At 44.5% G+C, this 25,577-nt stretch overlaps 2 protein-coding genes across 19 annotated transcripts; both read right to left on the bottom strand.

The window, feature by feature from the left end:
• Positions 1 to 1,247: 1,247 nt before the first annotated feature.
• LOC103160501 (zinc finger protein 2) lies at positions 1,248 to 10,110 on the bottom strand. Of its 4 annotated transcripts, none has more exons than XM_027421868.2 (6): positions 9,988 to 10,057; positions 7,812 to 7,874; positions 6,658 to 6,706; positions 6,189 to 6,315; positions 4,029 to 4,139; positions 1,248 to 3,371 (listed from the first exon to the last, which is right to left on the bottom strand). In XM_027421868.2, the coding sequence occupies exons 3-6, from the start codon at positions 6,688 to 6,690 to the stop codon at positions 2,044 to 2,046; spliced, it is 1,599 nt and encodes a 532-aa protein (XP_027277669.1). In that variant the 5' UTR covers positions 6,691 to 6,706; positions 7,812 to 7,874; positions 9,988 to 10,057; the 3' UTR covers positions 1,248 to 2,043. The 4 variants fall into 4 exon arrangements, with proteins under 4 accessions (XP_027277669.1, XP_027277670.1, XP_027277668.1 ...); XM_027421869.2 differs by having other exon boundaries at positions 7,812 to 7,887; positions 9,988 to 10,027; XM_027421867.2 differs by lacking the exon at positions 7,812 to 7,874 and having other exon boundaries at positions 9,988 to 10,110.
• Positions 10,111 to 15,633: 5,523 nt separating this feature from the next.
• On the bottom strand, positions 15,634 to 25,529 carry LOC100757091 (zinc finger protein 2). Of its 15 annotated transcripts, XM_035446020.1 has the most exons (11): positions 25,421 to 25,529; positions 25,106 to 25,243; positions 24,772 to 25,014; positions 24,170 to 24,338; positions 22,983 to 23,134; positions 20,810 to 20,872; positions 19,748 to 19,817; positions 19,571 to 19,645; positions 19,239 to 19,365; positions 18,030 to 18,143; positions 15,634 to 17,374 (listed from the first exon to the last, which is right to left on the bottom strand). In XM_035446020.1, the coding sequence occupies exons 7-11, from the start codon at positions 19,754 to 19,756 to the stop codon at positions 16,383 to 16,385; spliced, it is 1,317 nt and encodes a 438-aa protein (XP_035301911.1). In that variant the 5' UTR covers positions 19,757 to 19,817; positions 20,810 to 20,872; positions 22,983 to 23,134; positions 24,170 to 24,338; positions 24,772 to 25,014; positions 25,106 to 25,243; positions 25,421 to 25,529; the 3' UTR covers positions 15,634 to 16,382. The 15 variants fall into 15 exon arrangements, with proteins under 15 accessions (XP_035301911.1, XP_035301913.1, XP_027277672.1 ...); XM_035446022.1 differs by lacking the exon at positions 25,421 to 25,529 and having other exon boundaries at positions 20,810 to 20,885; positions 25,106 to 25,414; XM_027421871.1 differs by lacking the exon at positions 25,421 to 25,529 and having other exon boundaries at positions 24,170 to 25,014; positions 25,106 to 25,414.
• Positions 25,530 to 25,577: the final 48 nt, after the last annotated feature.

Genomic DNA, 25,577 nt, shown 5'->3' with positions numbered 1-25,577 from the left:
CTTCCCAGAGGACCTCCCTGTGCGAGCGATATGCACTCTCAATTTTGCATGGCCCATGCACGAGTTCCCGCGTTGCTTCCCGTCCCTCGACGCAAGCATTGTGCACTCAGGGCACCAAACGACGTGCCGTAGGACCTTCATTCTGGGTGACTGTGTCCTGGAGGATCGCGCCCTTTACCCATGTGGGTTTCCCATTTCTCCTCTCTAAGGGGAAATGCTTGGACGCATGCCCCACCGGGTTGTTTGTCTGGATGAAGCTTTCACTTATTTTTTTATTTTAAACTTCATTCATTCATTATTTATTTGGAGGTATGACACAAAGTGCCCGTGGCTGTCAAAAGACAACTTGCTAGAGTAGGTTGTCCATCCCCATATCCACCATATCCAGCTTGGTGGCAGGCACTTTTTACCCACTGTGCCATGTCCCCAGCCTCCACTTTCATTAAGCTTGTAACTGGGAACTGATACTTCTTGTGATATAAACTTGTCCCAAGTTTACTTTGTGTCTGCCCAGACATTTCTCAGCTCCCTACTCCCAACAGTCACATTCACCTAAGAAACACTTTTGGGACTGTCCATGACCCTTGACCATGGCCCAGATATATTTTGTAGTGTCTGGAAGATACTGCTGCACTTTACAAAGAAAACAGATATTCCTAGGCAACCCGGATTCCATCAGGAAATGTAACACCCCCCTCTGCCAGCAACCACAACCGATGTAGTTGTGGTTTTGTTTTTAAAAAGGCTGTACACCTGAGCTTGGACACCAAGAGACTTCAGAGGCACAAGCTCACTTTTCATTTGGCCATTAATAAAAGGACTCAAAACTTTAATTGGTTTAATTAGTGTGGTGGTCAGTAACTAACTCGAAAGGATCATTTCAGTTGGCCTTGCTTGAAAAAGCTAATAATTTGGAGATAAGTGGTTCTGGGTTTGTGTATGCTCCTGTGTGTGTGTGTGTGTGTGTGTGTGTGTGTGTGTGTGTGTAAGAGAGAGAAAGAGAGAGAGAGAGAGAGAGAGAGAGAGAGAGAGAGAGAGAGAGAGAGATTTAGAATGCTAGCAAGGAAAGTGAAAGCTATGGCCAGCGAAGACCATCTTATCTGGGGACAGCAAGGCTTGTATATGCTTGTATATGGAGGCTTATTACGAACAGAGTAGACGAGAGGCACCAAGGTAATGATAAATTTGGGGTGAACTACTTCTCCACCCCCCAAGTTAATGACTATAAAATTGAAATCAAAGCCAAGTAAAGGTATAAGAGGGTTTATTTAGATTCTCTCAGTGACAAAGGTGTTGTAACTGGCACAGATATTTACCTCAGTTTCCATGAAGGAATTAAAGATGCTGTGTCAGATTGTTCCGAGCAAGGAAATGTGGATTTTCAACCCCACAAATTACAACTCAGAAATGGCTAGGTCCTACAAGTGATACTGAACTGGTACTATTAACCATATTGGAGTGGCTGAGGTAACACATGCTCGTCCTGGTCTTACCCTGACTCCTACTTTTCATCCCCTACTCCTTGAACAGTTACTTCTGCTTTTTGTCAATGTGATGGTTAATATTACACTTAAGGTTTGGATTTACTATACTTAAGAGAACAAAAAGAAAAAAAAATTCCTCTAACATGTAAGCCCTTGCCTTGTACAGGCTGTACCCTAGAAGCCCACATCCCTGTTCCCAGATATTGAAAACTATTCTTAAATTGACTGCTCTTATAAAAATTTGCTGTTCTATCAGGGTAGTAGGCAATAAGAGTAACTACTACCAGGCAGTAGTGGTGCACACCTTTGATCCCAGCACTCAGGAGGTAGATGCAGGCAGACGCACGATTTTGAATCTGGAGATTCATCTTTCAATTTCTTCAATCCACGTTTGTTCTGTAGCACAATAGGTACACTGTTTACTCAGACACTGCCTAGCAGAGGTGAGACAGGAAGATGGCAACCAGAGTAGTCAGTACGAGCAAATGCTGGGTTTGCAGATGACAGGGAGACCTATTTTATAGGAAGGCCCTTTGGGAAGCTCATGCTTCTCCCCTGGTCAGTCTGTCCCTTGTTTGGCATAACGCCTCTGATGTAGAACAATTGAGGACTTGGAGCTGAAGTGTTTTCCACACACACTACACTCAAAGGGTTTCTCCCCTGTATGAACTCTCTGATGTCGTGTGAGCCGGCACCTCTGGATGAAGGCTTTCCCACACACGCTGCACTCATACGGCTTGTCTCCAGTGTGTATCTTCTGGTGTTGTGTGAAAGACGAGCGGTCAAAGAAGGCTTTCCCACACTCATTGCACTGATGGTGCGGCTCCCCATTGTGTTCTTTCCGGTGTCTGTTTAGGGAAGAGACAACATAGAAAGCTTTCCCGCACTCACTGCATACATACGGCTTCCTGTCAGTGTGGACCAGCTGGTGACGAGTGAGAATGCTCTTCTCCCTAAAGGCTTTCCCACACACGCTGCACTTATACGGCTTGTCCCCAGTGTGTATCTTCTGGTGGTGTGCGAGGTAAGAGCGGTCAAAGAAGGCTTTCCCACACTCACTGCACTGATGGTTTGGTTCCCCAGCATGCGCTTTCTGGTGTCTGTTTAGGGAAGAGACTGTACAGAATGCTCTCCCGCACTCACTGCATACATACTGCTTCCTGTCAGTGTGGATCAGCTGGTGACGATTGAGAATGCTCTTCTCACTAAAGGATTTTCCACACTGTTGACATTCATAGGGACTCTCCCCAGTGTGAGTTCTCTGGTGGCGGATGAGAGTAAAACGTTCAAAGAAGGCTTTCCCACACTCATGGCACTGATGGTGTGGCTCCTCAACATGTGCTTTCTCGTGTCTCTTTAGGGAAGAGACAACATAGAAGGCTTTCCCACACACACTGCATTTAAAAGGCTTCTCTCCTGTGTGAATCCGCAGATGTACAGTTAGGGATGAACGGACAAAGAAGGCTTTGCCACACACACTGCACTTATATGGGCCCTCTCCTGTGTGGGAAATCAGATGTCTACTGAGAGTGCTCCTTTGACTGAAGGCCTTCCCACACTCAGGACAGTCATAGGGCTTCTCTCCAGTGTGAGTTCTGTGGTGGCGGATGAGGGACCAATGGTCAAAGAAGGTCTTCCCACACTCCCTACATTCTTGGTCTTGCCGTTTAGTGAGGATTTTCTTGGATGGGGCTGACCTTCCCTTCAAGCTTTTGTCCAGGGAAAGGGGTTTCTTGCAAGTCTCTGCTTCAAGTCTTTCCTTTTCTGGTTCTGACCCACCTGCTAGTGTTTGAACTTTAGGTTTAGGGCACAGAGGACTTTGCTGTCTATGGCTTTCTCCCAGTGTTCCTTCTGAAGCAGCTAGGCTCTCAGGCTTAGTCTCCTGGTCTGCAACAAAGAGAAAAGTCAGATGCACTTTCTTCTCTGGACCTGGAGATAATGACAGGGGAGAGAGATGCTATGGCAGCACAGCTCATTTCTCAGCAGTCTTACACATTGGGAAAGCCTAAGGCTTGGGAATAAAGGAGGAGCCAGGGAAAGAACATGACAACGGACTTCTCAGAATACAGGAGAGTGGCTCTGGAGCGAGGCCAATAGCTTAATTAGGGTGGGCTAAGCAGAGACCTGGGTGACCAATAAAAATATAAGAGGTATACACAGGCAAAGTGACAGTTCTGAGAACAAGATGGTGAAAACAGAACTTTAGTGTGTAGAAGGGGGAACCAGGGAGCTGATGAGAAATAGGAAGCAAACATGTACACAGAAGTCTGGGTGATGGTGGCGCACGCCTTTAATCCCAACACTCAGGAGGCAGAGGCAGGTGGATCTCTGTGAGTTCAAGACCAGCCTAGTCTACAAGAGGTAGTTCCAGGACAGCCTCCAAAGCCACAGAGAAACACTGTCTGGAAAAACCAAAAACCAAAAACAAAACAAACCATGCAAACAGACAACTTGAATTTGAGAAAAGGATGATCCCTAACATTCCTCCATACCCAAATAACACAAACAAACAAAACTCTACCCATCCTGATCAAACTCAGTTACCTAGAGAGATGCTCTCTGGCCATTCTTTCTCCTTGGATCCAAGAAGATCCTGTGTCCATGGCTTGTCCCTCTTCAACAGAAGAATCATGTCAGACCGAGGAACGGGAATCCCTGTTCATGGAGAAAATGTAAAACAGCTGGCTGGGGTGATAAAATACTAACCATTCCAAAACTTAGTCCTGACCTCTAAGTCTAGACTCTTCCAGAAATGCAGACTACAGAACAAAGACACCTTTGAGGGAAGGTCCAGACTGAGGCTCTTGAAAAGGACAAACACCAGGCGCCAGCGCAGTGCCCACAAAAGCCACCTCAATTCACAGGCAGCATACGGAGGCTTTCCATCCAGACACTGGCAGGATAGAGGCCCTTGTCTCAAGAGATGAATATAAAAAAGAAAAAGATCATCTTGACTGAAAAAGCACAAAGAGGGAATTCAATTTTGTTTGTTTGCTCATATTTAGTATATTGCTTTTATGGAAACAAGTCTGTTGTGTTCGCTGTAGGAAAACTAGAGTTATCTTAAGTAAAAAGAAAAACCACCCTTCATGGTTTCTACTAATATTTCTTTCTTCATTTTGATGCTGAAAGGCTTTACATGTGATTCTGTTAAAGATTGGATAACGGGGGCTTAGTGGGTGCACCAAGCCTGCTAACTGGGTTCACTCCCTACAGCCCACATGGTGAAGGAGAGAACCAACTCCCTCTACTGGTCCTCTCATCTGCACACACATGCTGGTGCACATGTATGCCTCCTCAAGCAAATAAAGAAAAATGTAATGAAATGTTAAGAGAACTTTAAAAAGCTGGATAGTGAAATACTACTGACTTGCAGTTCTTTTCATGTAGTAACTTTGAAATAGTAATTTTATTTAGCACAGAAGATTTTCTACAATGTTTTAATGGCTATATGATTATACATTGGCTATCTAGTAGTACATTGTATGAATAAATAATTTAACAAACCTCTATCAACAGAGATTTTACTATTTTTAATGTTTTGCTATTAACACACAGTAGTCCGGGAAATATCTCCTGGTGTGCTGTATGAACTGGCAATCCTATTACATTCTTTGAATCAATTTCTAGAGGCAATCACATCCATAGCTGTAAGAACAAAATGAGATCCCACTCCTGGAAACACCTGAGCTCTAAGTTCCCCATGCACAGGGTTCCACCTTGGGAGACAGGGGAGACAAGGGAGACAGGGAAGACAGACAGAGGAGACCGACAGAGGTGACTGGGGGGGAGGGGACACATGGGAGACAGTGTGTGTGTGTGTGTGTGTGTGTGTGTGTGTGTGTGTGTGTGTGTGTGTGTGTGTGTGCCCCAGATATTAAACTGAGGACTTTGTACATGCTAGGAAACACTCAACCAGTTAGCTACATTCTCAGGCTTATACTGGCTTTTAAATATAAATCTGCAACATCAATGTGACTGTTATCTACTTTTGCATCTGTGTACTAGTGCTCCTAGAGTGGCCAAGACTACTGTGCTTGGCTTCAGCCTCTTATTATGGAAGTTTGGTCGAGTTCCTTATTACCTGCAAGGACTTCACTTTACATCACTAACAGTTGACATTAACAACAGCTCTAAATTACCCCCTCATCATATAAGTATAATTACAAAGTGTCTTTTATAGGTAGCTAAGATTGCCATTAAGACAAACATTCAAAATCCAGCTCATCTCTGATGCCCTCTCTGCTTCTTCCAGGGGCACTTCTTTGTCCTCCTCTGGCTTTCATCAAGTGAGAGACAGTTCCTCTCACCAAGATGGCTCCTTGTCCACCAGCTGGAACTGAGGACATTACTGTCGGCATGCCACAAGAAGACCAGGACACATTAACTCTTCTCCTTGCTGCCTCTGGACAGCCTAATCCCTACATACAACACACACACTCTGCCCTATCCTCTAGACTTCAGTTTTGTGGAAACAAGTTGCTAAACAAGGAGGCCTGTGGTTGCCCAGTGATGTTAACATCAGGGCAGTCCATCTGTCCAGGGCTGGGGTCACCAGCTATGTACCTAAAGCCACCTCTGTTGGCTCTTTTGTCTGTCAGGTGGGTCTAAACTCAGGTGGGGTCAAAGAGGTAGCAATCCCCAGCCCATGTGACCCACACTGGTTTGGGACAAGTTATGACGCCTCACAGGAAGCCTCCTTACCCAGTGAGATGATGGTCTCATAGGTTTCCAACATCACTGCCTTGTAGAGTGCCCTCTGCACAGGGACCAGATGCCTCCACTCTTCATCTGTGAAAGTCACAGCCACATCTTCAAATGTCACCGACGTCTGAAAACACAATACACTCCCTTACAACCCTTTTCTTTCTTTTCTTAAGGCAGGGTCTAACTCTGAATGCCTATAGCACGCACAAACTCCAGCCTAACCCAACACTCTTCGGCATATGGGGACTGACTCTCAGTCCATCATTGGCTGCACCAAAGGGACGATCAGGTTGGAACCACTGATTCCAGAATCTGCCAGGCAGACCTGTTCTGTCAGCTTCTGGGAAGGCCACAGGCTCAGAGTACTGAATGTCATCTTACTTTGGAGCCCTTCATTGGCCTAGGGGTGAAGAGTTATAAAGGAAGACTCTCAGAATAAAGAATGAAGTAAAAATGGCCACCTCACCTGGCACTTGGTAGGTGGAGATACAGTAGCCATTCCCTCCTATGCTGTCCTGGGAGGGAAGAAAAGAACTGAGTGAGGAAAACGTGTGGGAGGAGAGAACTTATGACAATGACCTGGGGTTTTCTGACCCATGTGATGGCCCACATGACAAGGGCCCTCCATATACCAGTGACAATGAGACCACCTTCATTCCCAACACCTTACAAAGAGCAACAAAGCAAGGCCAAGAGCACTCCATGCTCATTCCAGAGTTAGAACAAAAGCCATGGATATGGAAATCATGACAGTGTTTGCTTTACCACTATTTCCAGGGCAGAGTTCTGTTCCCAGTAGTCAGAGCACATTAAGGTTCCAATGATATTTATATATTCACACCTAATTTTTCCCTGATTGTTTTCTGAGTAAAAACCATAAGCACCCTTACAAATTACTATATGGATAAGACAAATAAAACCTGTAACCCCTTTAAAGGATTAGCATTCCATTGACAGCCCTTGATACTTAAAAGACTCTCCATCTCATTCCTAGAACCACACTGATCAGATCACCATTGGACAATCAGTGAGTAACCAATTAGGAACTAGTAATTAGTGAGTAATTAACTGGCCTGTAAGAGATACACTGGTTTGCTTTCTCTTGCTCTGATGAAACATGAACCAAAAGCAACTCTGAAAGGAGAGGGCTTATATGGCTCACAGGTTAAAGACCATTACCAAGGGAAGCCTAGGCAGGAACCTGGAGGCAGAAACTGAAGCAAAGACTAAGGAGGAACACTGCTTATTGACTTGTTCAGCTACTTTCTTATATAGCCCAGGCCTGCTTTCCCAGAGACAAGGTTATCCACAATGGGCTAGGCCCTCCTGTATCAACAGATAATTAAGAAAATGAGCCATACTCCATATGGAGGCAGTGCACACCATTAATTCCAGAACTAGGGAGGGAGGGGCAGGTAAACTTCTGTGAGTTTGCAGAGTTTGAGGCCAGCATGGACTACAGAGTGAGTTCCAAGACAGCCAGGGCTACAGAGAGAAACCCTGTCTTGAGAAAAAAGAAAGAGGGAAGGAAAGAAGGATGGGAGAAAGAAAAAAAGAAGAAAGGAAGTAAAGAAAGAAAAAGAAAGGAAGAATGAACATGTCCTACACAAACATACTCACAGGCCAATCTGATGGAGGCAACTCAGTTGAGATTCTCTTTCCCAAGTATGTCTAGTTTGTATCCTGTTAACAAAAACTATGATGGAAATAATCTGGTATGAAAAGATAGCATCCTTCTAGGTGAACATGAATTTTAAAAACTTGCAATCACATGCAGGTGTTCATGAAAGGTATCAGGAGGTACTGAAGTAAACGCAGGGACCAGGGAGCAAAGTTACCAGGAGACAGAACCAATGGCTGTGGCTCACATTAGAGGTGAAACACTGGTTCTAAGCTGAGAAGCAGTGAGCTCAGGTTCCCACACACTGCACCTTTACTTATCCTGGATTCCCAGAAGACTTATCCTCTCCTAACTCCCTTTGCATAACTTAGCTAAATGCATCTCACCTTGTCACTATGAAGGGTCTAACTAAAGCCTGGTTGGTGTGGCAGTGAACACTTGCAATCTCAGCACTCAAGAAGAAGCCAAGGCAAATTCAAGGCCAGTCAGGACTATGTCCTGAGTTCAAGGCCAGCCTGGGCTATACAGGAAACACCACCTCAATTCTTTCCCCTAAAAAGGGAGTTTAATGGGGAACTCCTGGTGGGGTGGGGAGATAGTATGTATACTTCTGGGAAGAAAGGGAAAGGTGCATCTGTGGCTTATTGACCACTCTATTTCAGCCAAAGGAATCACTGCTCCTTGTGATCCATCCATCCACCCATTTAGTCAGCATTTATTTAGTACCAACTACACCTAGCACCAACCCTGCAAGACACTTTCCTTGCCCGCCAGGAGCAACAGCTTTATACACAGAACAAAGAAACCAACTAACATTTACTATAGGGTGGTACTATAAAGAGAGACACACGGTAAACTGTCAGGGCTTTGAAGTGGCTCCCCTATGCCAGGGAGGAAGGACTGAAGGAGAAATGCTGCAGCTATCTTGGCACAACTGGGCTGTATAGTTTTGATGTGAGGAAGAGCAACATTATAGGCATAGAAAACCTTGAGTAGAAATACGAGGCAGATCCTTATCACAGAAAGGATTACTGTGGAAACCAGAAAAGAGGCAGTCTTAGTCATGAGCAATGCTGGAGAAAAGATGAGCCTGGAGAGAGCAGCAGAGGTCAAACTACATCAAAGGGAGCTTGGGGGGTGGTGTCTGAGCATGGTCATGTCCTTATTAGAAATGTACTTTAGAAAGATCATTGTGACAAATACAAGGGCTTTCAAACACAGACACTCTCAGAATGGCCAATTCTCTTCTAGGAATTTTTTCTAGAAATGTGAGAGAATAGTTACAGAGCTTGTAATTAACCATGACCAACACATCATCTTTATTGAAGGTTCTCTGTCAGCCAGCTTCTTAAATGCATCACACATATCATCCCATTTAAACCAATGCAACTAACATATGAACTATATTAAGCATCTACAACAGGAAACTTGATTAAATAATTTATTGCCTAGAGGCTAGACACACAATGGAGTGCTCTTAAACATCACCCTAACTAGTATTGCTGGCAATTGCTCTTATGGGGCTCTTGCTAAGTGCTTTAATAAGGATAATTTAATTTCCATCCTCATACATTAATAAAAGAGGTACCATAGGACATTCCGGCTTTGTAAAAAGGCTGAGGTTGGATTCGAAAAAGTGTTCCTGGAAGCTTTTAATTCTATGTATTAATTTGCTTTCATCAAAAGATAGCCACAACGTTAAGCAGATATTTAGACTAAAATAGTAAATCCTGCAACACATCCCAGCATTTTGCGAAGCTTGATAGCATGACTTAAGTTTCATGGAAAACAGAAGTATGGTGACATACACCTGTAATGCAAAAGCTGATTTGGGGACTGGGTGAGAGTAGAGTGGACACCCCTGGGTTCAGGGTCGGTACCACCTACATTCATGAAGCACCTATTATGGAAAGAAGGAAGTAGAGGAAGACCGGGACCTCCAAGTTGAAAGTACAGGATTCTGACACACAGTGGACGTTCACCATAAGGGCACAGGTGCCGCCTCTGTGTCCTAAATAATCTATGCACACTAGGCAGGACACTCTCCGTCCGCGGCTCTCGCCTAAGCTAGCTCCACCAGATCATGCCTACTAATCCATCCCAGTCTCCAGGGGTCCCTTCTGTCCGCCGCTGCATTCACTCGGCATGTGGAAGACCTAGACCCTCAGCCCTCACCTTAGACACGCGTGCTGGGACACTTCGAACGCCACACCGCCTCCGGTCGGGAAGGGAGTGCGCTTGTGGGAAGGTCTTCCGCCTCTGGGCTCCAATCAATGTGCTGCCTTCGCATGCACTCCATTTCCCAGAAGTCTCCGCAGCAGTTGCGCCTTAAGATGACGTGTAAAAAAAACACACTAAGTTGCACAAGTTGGTGCTCCAGAGTCGTGTGCTGAAGCAGGTGAGACCATGGTGTGTGTGCCTGAGCTAGTAAACCTGGAGGCCAGCTCTCCGATGAAGATGGATCTGAACAGTGCAGCTGGGAGGAGGGCCCTAAGACAGCACACATCCCGGTTTCTGGTTTGCCAGCGTGCCAGTCTTTTCTGAAAGCCAGGGCTCCCAGTTCTTAGTCACCTTTCAGTGGACTATCCCAGATGCATGAGCCCAGAACGTACCTGTCTATTTTGGATTGGGTGGCACCTTGAGAATTTACACTCAACTCTGTAACCAGAATCCTGTGTGAGGATGACCTCCTTCCTACTGCTTCAGACACCAGCCAAACAACAGGCTGTACAGACTGTAAAACTTTGTAGCTCAAAGAGGATGCAAAGTTGCTAGGGACTCAAGTTGTGAGACAAAAAACTCCAATTACTGAATCTTCATTGGACCCCAGGATATCTGTACTTACTTCCTCTCTAAAATAAGAGACATGATCGGGCTTTTCCGGAACTAACAGGGTACTGCAGAATATGGATTGCAGCATTTAAAGAAATAGCCAGGCCAGTCTGTGAGAAACTAAATGAAGGTCCGTAATCCAAACCTCTTCTAATCAAGGGACTGAGGAACAATCTTTTGATAGGCTTAAGAAAGGCTCAGGTCTGGGGCTTCCCAAGAGGGACAGGCTCATTAAACTGCACATTACCAAAAGGCAGGATCAGTAACAGTCCTCATTTGGCCATTGGATGATCACATGTGGTCTGTGAACGACTGAACTCTGAAACCTGAGATGACCCCAGTACCTCCAGGGACTGACAGTGACTCTTTGATCTCCCACCACTATCTGTAAACCCCCTCCCTACCTAAAAACTTGATCTCTTTGGCTATCAAGTAGACTCCTCCAATACCAGTCTTTATTAAGTAGAACATATCCTTGGCAAAGTAGCTAATCCTTCTATTGAGTAAATACATACCTTCTTTGTGTTACATGCTCATGCTGCTGTCTGCAAGGAAAGAAGTTTACTGAACTCCAAGAGCAGTTCCATCAAATATTGACCACAGGTTTTGCCTCTCATGGGTGTCATTCAAAAACTCTCTAGTGTTACCATATCTGCTACAGGGGACACCAAAGGGATGGCTCACCTGTCAGTGAAGGGAATAGATTAGGTCACTAGACTGCCAAGGTCACAGTCCTGCTGACTAATTTTTGTTGACCCCTTTCTTCTCTGTCTGTCTGATGGAGACCTTGTAAGCCTCAGTCTGCCCCTAAGGCACTGCAGAAGGCAACTGTGAAAGACTCCCTTTGTAACCCTGAAGGATGGATGCATACAGAAATCCTCAGCTAGGTTTCCAAGTATCCAATGGAAGCTTGTAAAGTAGCCCCATGATTTTTTGGTCAGACAAGGTGAAGAGAAACACACAATCACCTATTCTTAGGAAAGGGACTTATTCAGTCATTCCTGAGTTCCCGGAGGGCTTCTGTGTGCTTCAGAAAAATCTCTTTGTAGCCATAGACATGGTCACTTCCTTAAGACAGATCTGGAGGATGTTTTTCACTGAGATCCCCACCTGCCAGGTCTTCAACTGCCCATTGGTCTTCATGGATACCCTCACTGAGTGAACTGAAGCCTCTCCACTCCACGCTGAAAAGCCTTGAGAAGAGCCCAGGGCACTCTCACAAGCAATTGTCCTCCATTTTTGACTCTCCCAGAATCTCCAGGTGTTTCAAATCATGACCAATTCATTAGGTTGCAAATATAGCTTGTCTGACCACCATTGCCCACAGGAAAGGAAAAAAAAAAGCCTTAAAGGATACGCTGAAGAAGGTAATGAAGAAGAAAACCCGGTGTTAGTTTCTATTTCTTGATAAAACACCATGACCAGGACAAATTAGAAGTAGTTTGTTGGAGGCTTACTTTTCAGAGGAGTCCAGGACCATCACGTGACTCATTTGGGCAAGCAGGAATAGGGTAGAGCCATGACCAAATGAGGTAAAAACCAAGGCCTAGGGCTGGACGTGCTTGTGTGAACAACCTCTACCATGAATACACGAGTGCATCTGAAATCAAAGGCAACGTAATGTTCAATAAACTTGGGCCGTTACTGGAGTTAGGTACAAACTTCCTAAACTATCTCGTTCACTCCCGGGACCTTTCCAGCTGTTCCCAGACTGTCTCCTGGCTCAGCAGTTACTCTTATGACCTACTACTTTGGTAGAAGAGGAAATTTTTACAAGATCAGTCAATTTATAGTTTTCAATGTCTGGGATAAAGGGAAGTGGGCTGCTAGTGTACAGCCTGTATAAGGCAAGGGCTTACATTTTAGAGGATTTTCTTTTCTTTTCTTTTCTTTTTTTTTTTTTTTTTTGCTTTTTGTTCTCCTTAAATGTAATATTAACCATCACATTGACAAAAAGCAGAAGTAATTATTCAAGGAGTAGGGGATGAAAAGTAGGAGTCAGGGTAAGATCAGGACGAGCATGTGTTACTCAGCCACTCCAATATGGTTAATAGTACCATTTCTGTATCACTTGTAGGAACCGAGCCATTTCTGACTTGTAATTTGTGGGGTTGAAAATCCACATTTCCTTGCTCGGAACAATCTGACACAGCATCTTTAATTCCTTCATGGAAACTGAGGTAAATATCTGTCCCAATTACAACACCCCTGTCACTGAGACAACCTAAATAAACCCTCTTATACCTTCACTTGCTTTGATTTCAATTTTAGTAGTCATTAACTTGGGGGTGGGGTGGGATGGAAAAGTACTCCTTTCTTCAACATAATGCCCAAATCTTATTAGATCTAACACTTCTTAGATCAAAACTCCCCTTTCTCATCATTTTTCTTATTGTCTGTGAGTGTGAACAAAAGTGCTACTTAGGAGTTTCTTGTGTGTTCCTCAATGCTGGCTGGACTTCAAACGAATTGTCAGGATTCATGCAAACAAACATGGCAAACCCATGAGACAGAAATGGGAGTGTTACCAGTTACTTTAAAGCTGGGCTTTGGGAAAGATATCAGTAAACCAGGCCTGTCCACTTACTCCCCAAAATAAACAGAAAAGGTAGTTAATGGCAGGAATGAAAAATACATTGTTTTGGTGTGGCCACATGTTGGCAAGTCAAATGTAAAACCTTTCTTAGGGTATCAGTGACAGTTAGTTGTAGGCTAAAAAGGGGAAAGATTTCACAAAGGAAACTGAGGGGTCGGCATAGCTAGTGATCGTAGGTTGCAAACTCACTGACCAATAGCCTGGGCTGATGGCAGAGCCTTACAAGCACCAGAGGTTGCTGGTGCTGCTAGGAGTGCAGAGCAGCTTTTCAAAAGGAAGCTATGGATTGACCTCCCCACTGTTTTCAGTCACTTTCCCCAAAAGTCCATTTGAATTCTGGATTTGTCCCAATCTTATCTCACTGATAATGGCAGTGTCTTAAACAAATACAATACTCAATTTATTGAACAAGGAAAGACTCAGAACTCTCAGAGACGGTCAACGGACATGTATGTCAATCAATAGTACTCTTTAGTTTTTACTTGCCATTATGAAACATTAGGCATTATCCACATGCAAATCCTGTGATGTTGTCTTCAAGCTGCTTATAGATTATATAAGATACGCACATAAAATTATTCCCTGACAGTTTTCTGCTTAAAGAAAGACCTAAGTGAATTTATGTTTTGTAGCATGGGTGAGGACTGTTTGGCAATTCCACATCCTCTCAGTTCAAAGAGACCCACTTTGGTCAACTGGAATACACAAGGCTTTTCCCAGGCCTTACCATGCAAAAAGAGACTATAGACTCCCAAAGTCAAGGTTGCCTCATACCTGACCTTTAATACAATAAAAACATAGGGCTTCATTTAGGAAATAGATGCCGTTGGGTATTCAGGTGTTGTTTTTTATCTAAGTTGTTCTATTTACCAATAAAGATTTAGGAGTCAGATATCGGGGGTAGAAACTTGCTAGATCAGAGAAGCCACCAGCTGCCTTTTTTTTTTTTTTTTTTTTTTTTGGCCAGAGACGAAGCAAGAGAGCTTCTTTCCACATCATCCAAAACCAAAAAGGATCCTCAATCTCTAGACCCTCCCTACTCCTTCCTGTGTGTCTATCCATCTTACCAGGTCCTCCAAGCACTCTATGGCTAATTCTCGTCAACTAGGCACTGGCTCTGTCCCCTGATCCAAGGTTCATTTTATTAACATACTCTCAGGAGTTTCACATTGTGATTAAATATCCTGCAACACCCAGGATCTGAAGTTTGGTGATGGAAAATTTTAAATATCCGGAGATATTTCAATTAATAGCCAATATTTTAGATATGGAATAATGGGCTGAAAGGGCCATGTGGAAAGACTAAGTGATGTGTAAAATGTAACTTTGATAGTGGCTTCTAGTGTCATCCAGATACCAAGGTGCCTGCTTGTGTTCCTCACCCTCAGGTGTGGATTCTGACTCTAGAAGTGATCAGAATGCCACCTAGATGACAAAAATATCATTTCCCTTCTTTATTTGTGGTGATGTGTGGGTCCCACTTGGCACAGAATGAATGGACAGACTGATACACACTAAAGGAGAGACTCAGGGCTTTGTTTACCTAGGAGGCTTCTTTGTTACTGTGTCACACCTTAGTATGTTCTCTTGAGCAATGAAGAAGGAAGATATAGAAATGGGAAGTGACTATTGGGATGTTATAGTCTGGAGTGTGAAAACTCAGAAAGGAGGTGGACCCAAGCAAGTTTTGAATACAGAGACCTTGGTATTCATTTAGATAAACATTTATTGAGCACCTAATGTTTGCAAGGCATTGTGTAAGATTTAGAGACCTTTTAAATCACACCTCCAAGTGCTTACAATCCAGTTTAGAAGATAATTCAGGCATATAAATTATGAGACAAAATTTAAGAGCATACTATAGTAGAAACACTGAAGGCAGACCCATACTAAAGACCTGGTTTCACTTTGTGTTGTCCAGGGTATGTTATTAATCTGTTGAAGCCTCAGTGTGCTCATCTGTGACTTTCACATAGCAAAAGGACCTGTTTCACAGCATGAGGACCAGCTGAGTGAAATTGAGTGGAGTGTGCTGTTTGAATGAGAAGTGCCCCCCACAGGCTCATATATTTATTTGAATGTTTGGTTCTCAATTGGTAGAGTGTTTAGAAAGGATTAGGATTAGTGTGGCTTTGTTAGAGGAGGTATGTCACTGGGGGTGGGCTTTGAAGTTTCAAATACCCATGCTAAAACTACTGTGTCTGTCTGTCTGTCTCTCCCCATCTCTTGGCCGACTGCTTGTGGATCAGATGTAAGCTCTCAGCTACTGCTCCAGCACCATGCCTACCTATCTGTTGCCATGCTCCCTGCCAAGAAGGTCACAGACGCATCCTCTGGAACTGTAAAGAAGCCCCCAATGAACTGCTTTCTTTTATTAGTTGCCCTGGTCATTGATCTCTACACAGCAATAGAAAACCTGGCTTCACCTTGTGTCACCCGAGTATATAACTTAATCTCTCCAAACTTCACTGTGCTCATCTGTGAGAGTGATACAGCAAAGGGACCTGTCTCACAGATTCAGTTAAAGGATCAGTCAATCTAGCCCTTCTATATTTCTCTGCTGAGTGTTTACCCCAAAATAAGTGCTTAATAAGTGCTACCAATACTACTAAGTACTAGGCAGGCGAAATGCTAGGGCACGAGACAAGGTCTGTGTTCCAAAAAGCTTCAAAAGGACTAAAAGCTATAGAAACTTCTGGAGAAAATGGTGCTCTCCCATAGCTGTGACATTCCCCTACTGTAACAGCCTGCATTTATTTCAAGTGCAGTGTTTATGTTCTCATAAGGTTATGTCTGCAGATTCCCCTTCTAACATCTATCCTGATGTTTGACAATTGTTCCAGCTTTCTTTTGAAGTGCTGGGGATCAGACAGCAGGGCCTCATATGAGGCGGTATTCCATCACTGCGCTACACCCAGCCTCTGTACACGATTTTGAATCTGCAGATTCATCTTTCAGTTTCTTCAATCCATGTTTGTTCTGTTGCACAATAGGTACACTGTTTACTCAGATACTGCCTAGCAGAGGTGGGACGGGAAGATGGCAGCCAGAGTAGTCAGTACGAGCAAATGCTGGGTTTGCAGATGACAGGGAGACCTATTTTATAGGAGGGCCCTTTGGGAAGCTCATGCTTCTCCCCTGGTCAGTCTGTCCCTTGTTTGGCATAACGCCTCTGATGTTGAATAACTGAGGACTTGAAGCTGAACTCTTTTCCACACACACTACACTCAAAGGGTTTCTCCCCTGTATGAACTCTCTGATGTTGTGTGAGCCGGCACCTCTGGCTGAAGGCTTTCCCACACACGCTGCACTCATACGGCTTGTCTCCAGTGTGTATCTTCTGGTGCTGTGTGAGAGAAGAGCGGTCAAAGAAGGCTTTCCCACACTCATTGCACTGATGGTGCGGCTCCCCATTGTGTTCTTTCTGGTGTCTGTTTAGGGAAGAAACCCCATAGAAAGCTTTCCCGCACTCACTGCATACATACTGCTTCCTGCCAGTGTGGATCAGCTGGTGACGAGTGAGAATGCTCTTCTGGCTAAAGGCTTTTCCACACTGTTGACATTCATAGGGACTTTCGCCAGTATGGATTCTCTGGTGGCGGGTTAGGGATGATCGGTCAAAGAAGGCTTTCCCACACTCACTGCATTTAAAAGGCTTCTCTCCTGTGTGAATCCGCAGATGTACAGTTAGGGATGAACGGTCAAAGAAGGCTTTGCCACACACACTGCACTCATATGGGCTCTCTCCCGTGTGGGACATCAGATGTCTACTGAGACTGCTCCTGTGACTGAAGGCCTTCCCACACTCAGGACAGTCATAGGGCTTCTCTCCAGTGTGAGTTCTCTGGTGGCGGATGAGGGATGAATGATCAAAGAAGGTCTTCCCACAGTCCCTACATTCCTGGTCTTGCCGTTTAGTGAGGATTTTCTTGGATGGGGCTGACCTTCCCTTCAAGCTTTTGTCCAGGGAAAGGGGTTTCTTGCAAGTCTCTGCTTCAAGTCTTTCCTTTTCTGGTCCTGACCCACCTGCTAGTGTTTGAACTTTAGGTTTAGGGCACAGAGGACTTTGCTGTCTATGGCTTTCTCCCAGTGTTCCTTCTGAAGCAGCTAGGTTCTCAGGCTTAGTCTCCTGGTCTGCAACAAAGAGAAAAGTCAGATGCACTTTCTTCTCTGGACCAGGAGACAATGACAGGGGAGAGAGATGCTATGGCAGCACAGCTCATTTCTCAGCAGTCTTACACATTGGGAAAGCCTAAGGCTTGGGAATAAAGGAGGAGCCAGGGAAAGAACATGACAACGGACTTCTCAGAATACAGGAGAGTGGCTCTGGAGTGAGGCCAATAGCTTAATTAGGGTGGGCTAAGCAGAGACCTGGGTGACCAATAAAAATATAAGAGGTGTACACAGGCAAAGTGACAGTTCTGAGAACAAGATGGTGAACACAGAACTTTAGTGTGTAGAAGGGGGGACCAGGGAGCTGATGAGAAATAGGAAGCAAACATGTACACAGAAGTCTGGGCGGTGGTGGTGCACGCCTTTAATCCCAACACTCAGGAGGCAGAGGCAGGCGGATCTCTGTGAGTTCAAGACCAGCCTAGTCTACAAGAGGTAGTTCCAGGACAGCCTCCAAAGCCACAGAGAAACACTGTCTGGAAAACCAAAACCAAAACCAAAACAAACCATGCAAACAGACAACTTGAATTTGAGAAAAGGATGATTCCTAACATTCATCCATACCCAGATAACACAAACAAACAAAACTCTGCCCATCCTGCTCAAACTCAGTTACCTAGAGAGATGCTCTCTGGCCATTCTTTCTCCTTGGATCCAAGAAGACCCTGTGTCCATGGCTTGTCCCTTTTCTCCAACTGAAGAATCACGTCAGACCAAGGAATGGGAATCCCTGCTCATGGAGAAAATGTAAAACAACTGGCTGCTGTGATGAAATACTAACCATTCCAAAACTTAGTCCTGACCTCTAAGTCTAGACTCTTCCAGAAATGCAGAATACAGAACAAAGACACCTTTGAGGGAAGGTCCAGACTGAGGCTCTTGAAAAGGACAAACACCAGGCGCCAGCGCAGTGCCCACAAAAGCCACCTCAATTCACAGGCAGCATACGGAGGCTTTCCATCCAGACACTGGCAGGATAGAGGCCCTTGTCTCAAGAGATGAATATAAGAAAGAAAAAGATCATCTTGACTGAAAAAGCACAAAGAGGGAATTCAATTTTGTTTGTTTGCTCATATTTAGTATATTGCTTTTATGGAAACAAGTCTGTTGTGTTCACTGTAGGAAAACTAGAGTTATCTTAAGTAAAAAGGAAAACCACCCTTCATGGTTTCTACTAATATTTCTTTCTTCATTTTGATGCTGAAAGGCTTTATATGTGATTCTGTTAAAGATTGGATAATGGGGGCTTAGTGGGTGCACCAAGCTTGCTAACTGGTTCACTCCCTACAGCCCACATGGTGAAGGAGAAAACCAACTCCCTCTACTCGTCCTCTCATCTGCACACACATGCTGGTGCACATGTATGCCTCCCCAAGTAAATAAAGAAAAATGTAATGAAATGTTAAGAGAACTTTAAAAAGCAGGATAGTGAAATACTACTGACTTGCAATTCTTTTCATGTAGTAACTTTAAAGTAGTAATTTTATTTAGCACAGATTTTCTACAATGTTTTAATGGCTATCTGGAGAGCTAGATCCCTACATACAACACACACACTCTGCCCTATCCCCTAGACTGCCTTCAGTTTTGTGGAAACAAGTTGCTGAACAAGGAGGCCTGTGGTTGCCCAGTGATGTTAACATCAGAACAGTCCATCTGTCCAGGGCTGGGGTCACCAGCTATGTACCTAAAGCCACCTCCATTGGCTCTTTTGTCTGTCAGGTGGGTCTAAACTCAGGTGGGGTCAAAGAGGTAGCAATCCCCAGCCCATGTGACCCACACTGGTTTGGGACAAGTTATGACGCCTCACAGGAAGCCTCCTTACCCAGTGAGATGATGGTCTCATAGGTTTCCAACATCACTGTCTTGTAGAGTGCCCTCTGCACAGGGACCAGATGCCTCCACTCTTCATCTGTGAAAGTCACAGCCACATCTTCAAATGTCACCGATGTCTGAAAACACAATACACTCCCTTACAATCCTTTTCTTTCTTGTTTTTCTTAAGGCAGGGTCTAACTCTGAATGCCTACAGCATGCACAAACTCCAGCCTAACCCAACACTCTTCGGCATATGGGGACTGACTCTCAGTCCATCATTGGCTGCACCAAAGGGACGATCAGGTTGGAACCACTGATTCCAGAATCTGCCAGGCAGACCTGTTCTGTCAGCTTCTGGGAAGGCCACAGGCTCAGGGTACTGAATGTCATCTTACTTTGGAGCCCTTCATTGGCCTAGGGGTGAAGAGTTGTGAAGGAAGACTCTCAGGATAAAGAAAGAAAAGTGACTACATTTTGTCAATAGCAGTTTTTCAGAAATAAAAATGTTCACCTCACCTGGCACATGGTAGGTGGAGATACAGTAGCCAATCCCTCCTATGCTGTCCTGGGAGGGAAGAACAGTGTCCTAGTGAGGAAAAAATGGGAGGAGAGAACTTATGACAATGACCTGGGGTTTTCTGACCCATGTAATGACCCACATGACAAGGGCCCTCCATATACCAGTGAGCAATGCAGCCACCTTCATTCCCAACACCTTACAAAGAGCAACAAAGCAAGGCCAAGAGCACTCCATGCTCATTCCAGAGTTAGAAGAAATCTATGGATATAGAAACCACGATAGTATCTGCTGTACCACTATTTCCAGGGCAGAGTTCTGTTCCCAGTAGTCAGAGCGCAGTAAGGTTCCAATGATATTTATATATTCACATTTAATTTTGCCCTGAATGTTTAGTGATCAAAATGTATAAGTACCTTTACAAATTACCAAAGATAAGACAAATAAAAGCTGTAACCCCTTTAGAAGAGTAGCATTCCATTGACAACCCTTGCTAATGAAGCATCCATCTCTGATACTATAAGACTCTGCATCTCATTTCTAAAACCACACTTATCATATCAAAGCTTAGCAATTAGTGAATAACCAATTAGGAACTAGTAATTAGTGACTAATTAACTGGCCTACTAGAGACATCTTGGTTTGCTCTTTCTCTGTTGAAACACGGACTAAATGCCACTCAGAGAGGAGAGGGTTTATATGGTTCACAGGTTAAAGGCCTGCTTTCCCAGAGACAGGGTTATCCACAATGGGCTAGGCCCTCCTGTATCAACAGATAATTAAAAAAATGAGCCATACTCCATATGGAGGCAGTGCACATCATTAATCCCAGAACTTGGGAGGCAGGGGCAGGCAAATATCTATGAGTTTAGAGTTTGAGGCCAGTGTGGTCTACAGAGTGAGTTCCAGGACAGCAGGGCTACAGAGAGAAACCCTGACTTGAGAACAAAGAAAAAGGGAAGGAAATAAGAAAGAATGAAAGAGAGAAAGAAAAAGGAAAGAAAGAATAAAAGAAAGAAGAAGAAAGGAAGAATGAACATGTCCTACACAAACATACTCACAGGTCAATCTGATGGAGGCAACTCAGTTGAGATTCTCTTTCCCAAGTATGTCTAGTTTGAATCCTGTTAACAAAAACTATGATGGAAATGATCTGGTATGAAAAGATAGCATCCTTCTAGGTGAACATGAATTTTAAACACTTGCAATCACATGCAGGTGTTCATGAAAAGGTATCAGGAGGTACTGAAGTAGCCTCATGGACCAGGGAGCAGAGTTACCAGGAGAGAGAACCAATGGCTGTGGCTCACATTAGAGGTGAAACACTGGTTCTAAGCTGAGAAGCAGTGAGCTCAGGTTCCCACACACTGCACCTTTACTTATCCTGGATTCCCAGAAGACTTATCCTCTCCTAACTCCCTTTGCATAACTTAGCTAAATGCATCTCACCTTGTCACTATGAAGAGTCTAACTAAAGCCTGGTTGGTGTGGCAGTGAACACTTGCAATCTCAGCACTCAAGAAGAAGCCAAGGCAAATTCAAGGCAGGTCAGGACTATGTCCTGAGTTTAAGGCCAGCCTGGGCTATACAGGAAACACCACCTCAATTCTTTCCCCTAAAAAGGGAGTTTAATGGGGAACTCCTGGTGGGGTGGGGAGATAGTATGTATACTTCTGGGAAGAAAGGGAAAGGTGCATCTGTGGCTTATTGACCACTCTATTTCAGCCAAAGGAATCACTGCTCCTTGTGATCCATCCATCCACCCATTTAGTCAGCATTTATTTAGTACCAACTACACCTAGCACCAACCCTGCAAGACACTTTCCTTGCCCGCCAGGAGCAACAGCTTTATACACAGAACAAAGAAACCAACTAACATTTACTATAGGGTGGTACTATAAAGAGAGACACATGGTAAACTGTCAGGGCTTTGAAGTGGCTCCCCCTAGGCCAGGGAGGAAGGACTGAAGGAGAAATGCTACAGCTATCTTGGCACAACTGGGCTGTATAGTTTTGATGTGAGGAAGAGCAACATTATAGGCATAGAAAACCTTGAGTAGAAATACGAGGCAGACCCTTATCACAGAAAGGATTACTGTGGAAAGCAGATAAGAGGCAGTCTTAGTCATGAGCAATGCTGGAGAAAAGATGAGCCTGGAGAGAGCAGCAGAGGTCAAACTACATCAAAGGGAGCTTGGGGGGTGGTGTCTGAGCATGGTCATGTCCTCATTAGAAATGTACTTTAGAAAGATCATTGTGACAAATACAAGCGCTTTCAAACACAGACACTCTCAGATTGGCCAATTCTCTTCTAGGAATTTTTTCTAGAAATGTGAGAGAATAGTTACAGAGCTTGTAATTAACCATGACCAACACATCATCTTTATTGAAGGTTCTCTGTCAGCCAGCTTCTTAAATGCATCACACATATCACCCCATTTAAACCAATGCAACTAACAATTGAACTATATTAAGCATCTACAACAGGAAACTTGATTAAATAATTTATTGCCTAGAGGCTAGACACACAATGGAGTGCTCTTAAACATCACCCTAACTAGTATTGCTGGCAATTGCTCTTATGGGGCTCTTGCTAAGTGATTTGATAAGGATAATTTAATTTCCATCCTCATACATTAATAAAAGAGGTACCATAGGACATTCCGGCTTTGTAAAAAGGCTGAGGTTGGATTCGAAAAAGTGTTCCTGGAAGCTTTTAATTCTATGTATTAATTTGCTTTCATCAAAAGATAGTCACAACGTTAAGCAGATATTTAGACTAAAATAGTAAATCCTGCAACACATCCCAGCATTTTGCAAAGCTTGATAGCATGACTTAAGTTTCATGGAAAACAGAAGTATGGTGACATACACCTGTAATGCAAAAGCTGATTTGGGGACTGGGTGAGAGTAGAGTGGACACCCCTGGTTTCAGGGTCGGTACCACCTACATTCATGAAGCACCCATTATGGAAAGAAGGAAGTAGCGGAAGACCGGGACCTCCAAGTTGAAAGTACAGGATTCTGACACACAGTTGACACACAAGGACACAGGTGCCGCCTCTGTGTCCTAAATAATCTATGCACACTAGGCAGGACACTCTCCGTCCGCGGCTCTCGCGCAAGCTAGCTCCACCAGATCATGCCTACTAATCCATCCCAGTCTCCAGGGGTCCCTTCTGTCCGCCGCTGCATTCACTCAGCATGTGGAAGTCCTAGACCCTAAGCCCTCACCTTCCACAAGAGTTCTGGGAACCTTCGAACGCTACACCGCCTCCGGTCGGGAAGGGAGTGCGCTTGTGGGAAGGTCTTCCGCCTCTGGGCTCCAATCAATGTGCCGCCTTCGCATGCACTCCATTTCCCAGAAGTCTCCACAGCAGCCGCGCCTTAAGATGACGTGTAAAAAAACACACTAAGTTGCACAAGTTGGTGCTCCAGAATCGTGTGCTGAAGCAGGTGAGACCATGGTAAACCTAGAGGCCAGCTCTCCTATGAAGATGGATCTGAACAGTGCAGCTGGGAGGAGGGCCCTAAGACAGCACACATCCGGTTTCTGGTTTGCCAGCGTGCCAGTCTTTTCTGAAAGCCGGAGCTCCCAGTCTTAGTCACCTTTCAGTGGACTATCCCAGATGCATGAGCCCAGAAACGTACCTGTCTATTTTGGATTGGGTGGCACCTTGAGAATTTACACTCAACTCTGTAACCAGAATCCTGTGTGAGGATGACCTCCTTCTACTGCTTCAGACACCAGCCAAAAAACAGGGTGTACAGACTGTAAAACTTTGTAGCTCAAAAAGGATGCAAAGTCTCTAGGGACTCAAGTTGTGAGACAAAAACAAAAACAAACAAACAAAAAAAAACCCCAATTACTGAATCTTCATTGGACCCCAGGATATCTGTACTTACTTCCTCTCTAAAATAAGAGACATGTTCGGTCTTTTCCGGAACTAACAGGGTACTGCAGAATATGGATTGCAGCATTTAAAGAAATAGCCAGGCCAGTCTGTGAGAAACTAAATGAAGGTCCGTAATCCAAACCTCTTCTAATCAAGGGACTGAGGAACAATCTTTTGAAAGGCTTAAGAAAGGCTCAGGTCTGGGGCTTCCCAAGAGGGATAGGCTCATTAAACTGCACATTACTAAAAGGCAGGATCAGTAACAGTCCTCATTTGGCCATTGGATGGTCACATGTGGTCTGCAGCATACCTATGTGAACGACTTAACTCTGAAACCCGAGATGACCCCAGTACCTCCAGGGACTGACAGTGACTCTTTGATCTCCCACCACTATCTGTAAACCCCCTCCCTACCTAAAAACTTGCTTTCTTTGGCTATCAAGTAGACTCCTCCAATACCAGCCTTTATTAAGTAGAACATATCCTTGGCAAAGAAGCTAATCCTTCTATTGAGTAAATACATACCTTCTTTGTGCTACATGCTCATGCTGCTGTCTGCAAGGAAAGAAGTTTACTGAACTCCAAGAGCAGTTCCATCAAATATTGACCACAGGTTTTGCCTCTCATAGGTGTCATTCAAAAACTCTCTTGTGTTACCATATGTGCTACAGGGGACACCAAAGGGATGGCTCACCTGTCAGTGAAGGGAATAGATTAGGTCACTAGACTGCCAAGGTCACAGTCCTGCTGCCTAATTTTTGTTGACCCCTTTCTTCTCTGTCTGTCTGATGGAGTCCTTGTAAGCCTCAGTGTGCCCCTAAGGCACTGCAGAAGGCAACTGTGAAAGACTCCCTTTGTAACCCTGAAGGATGGATGCATACAGAAATCCTCAGTTATATTCTACAAGTATCCAATGGAAGCTTGTAAAGTAGTCCCATGATTTTTTGGTCAGACAAGGTGAAGAGAAACACACAATCACCTATTCTTAGGAAAGGGACTTATTCAATCATTCCTGAGTTCCTGGGGGCTGCATGGTATGTGCTTCAGAAAATCTTTTTGTAGCCACCCACAGACATGGTCACTTCCTTAAGACAGATCTGGAGGATGTTGTTCACTGAGATCCCCACCTGCCAAGTCTTCAACTGTCCATTGGTCTTCATGGATACCCTCACTGAGTGAACTGAAGCCTCTCCACTCCACGCTGAAAAGCCTTGAGAAGAAGCCAGGGCACTCTCACAAGCAATTGTCCCCCATTTTTGACTCTCCCAGAATCTCCTGGTGTTGCAAATCACGACCAAGTCATTAGGTTGCAAATATAACTTGTCTGACCACCATTTCCCTCAGGAAAGGTAGGAGCCTTAAAGGATACGCTGAAAAATGAAGAAAACCTGGTGTTACTTTCTATTTCTTTGCAAAACACCATGACCAGGACATATTAGAAGTAGTTTATTGGAGGCTTACCTTTTCAGAGGAGTCCAGGACCATCACGTGACTCATTTGGGCAAGCAGGGATAGGGTAGAGCCATGACAAAGTGAGGTAAAAACCTAGGGTTGGACTTGCGTGTGTGAACAACCTCTACCATGAATACACGAGTGCATCTGAAATCAAAGGCAACGTAATGTTCAATCAACTTTGGGCCGTTACTGGAGTTAGGTACAAACTCCCTAACGTTTGTCGTTCACTCTCGAAATTCCCAGACTGTGTACTGGCTCTGCCGAATGCGGTTTCCCAGGACAAGCCAACCAATGCTTGGATGTGACAGATTTCGTTATTACCTGCGACAGGAACCGGAGCTAGCCCCGCCCTCTCCCCCGCCGCTGCCTGGGGTCCTAGTGCGAGGACCCCTGAGAAGCTGACCGTGGCTGAGCCTGACTCAGTTTCCTTTGTGATCCATGTGGACAATTTCTCGACCCCCGTGTGCGCTGAGAAGTG

This window comes from Cricetulus griseus, chromosome 6, assembly GCF_003668045.3.
Source record: "Cricetulus griseus strain 17A/GY chromosome 6, alternate assembly CriGri-PICRH-1.0, whole genome shotgun sequence".
NCBI classification, from domain to species: Eukaryota; Metazoa; Chordata; class Mammalia; order Rodentia; family Cricetidae; genus Cricetulus; species Cricetulus griseus.
The sequence above is the reverse complement of the archived record's forward strand: the minus strand, read 5'-3'. Positions and strand labels throughout refer to the sequence as shown.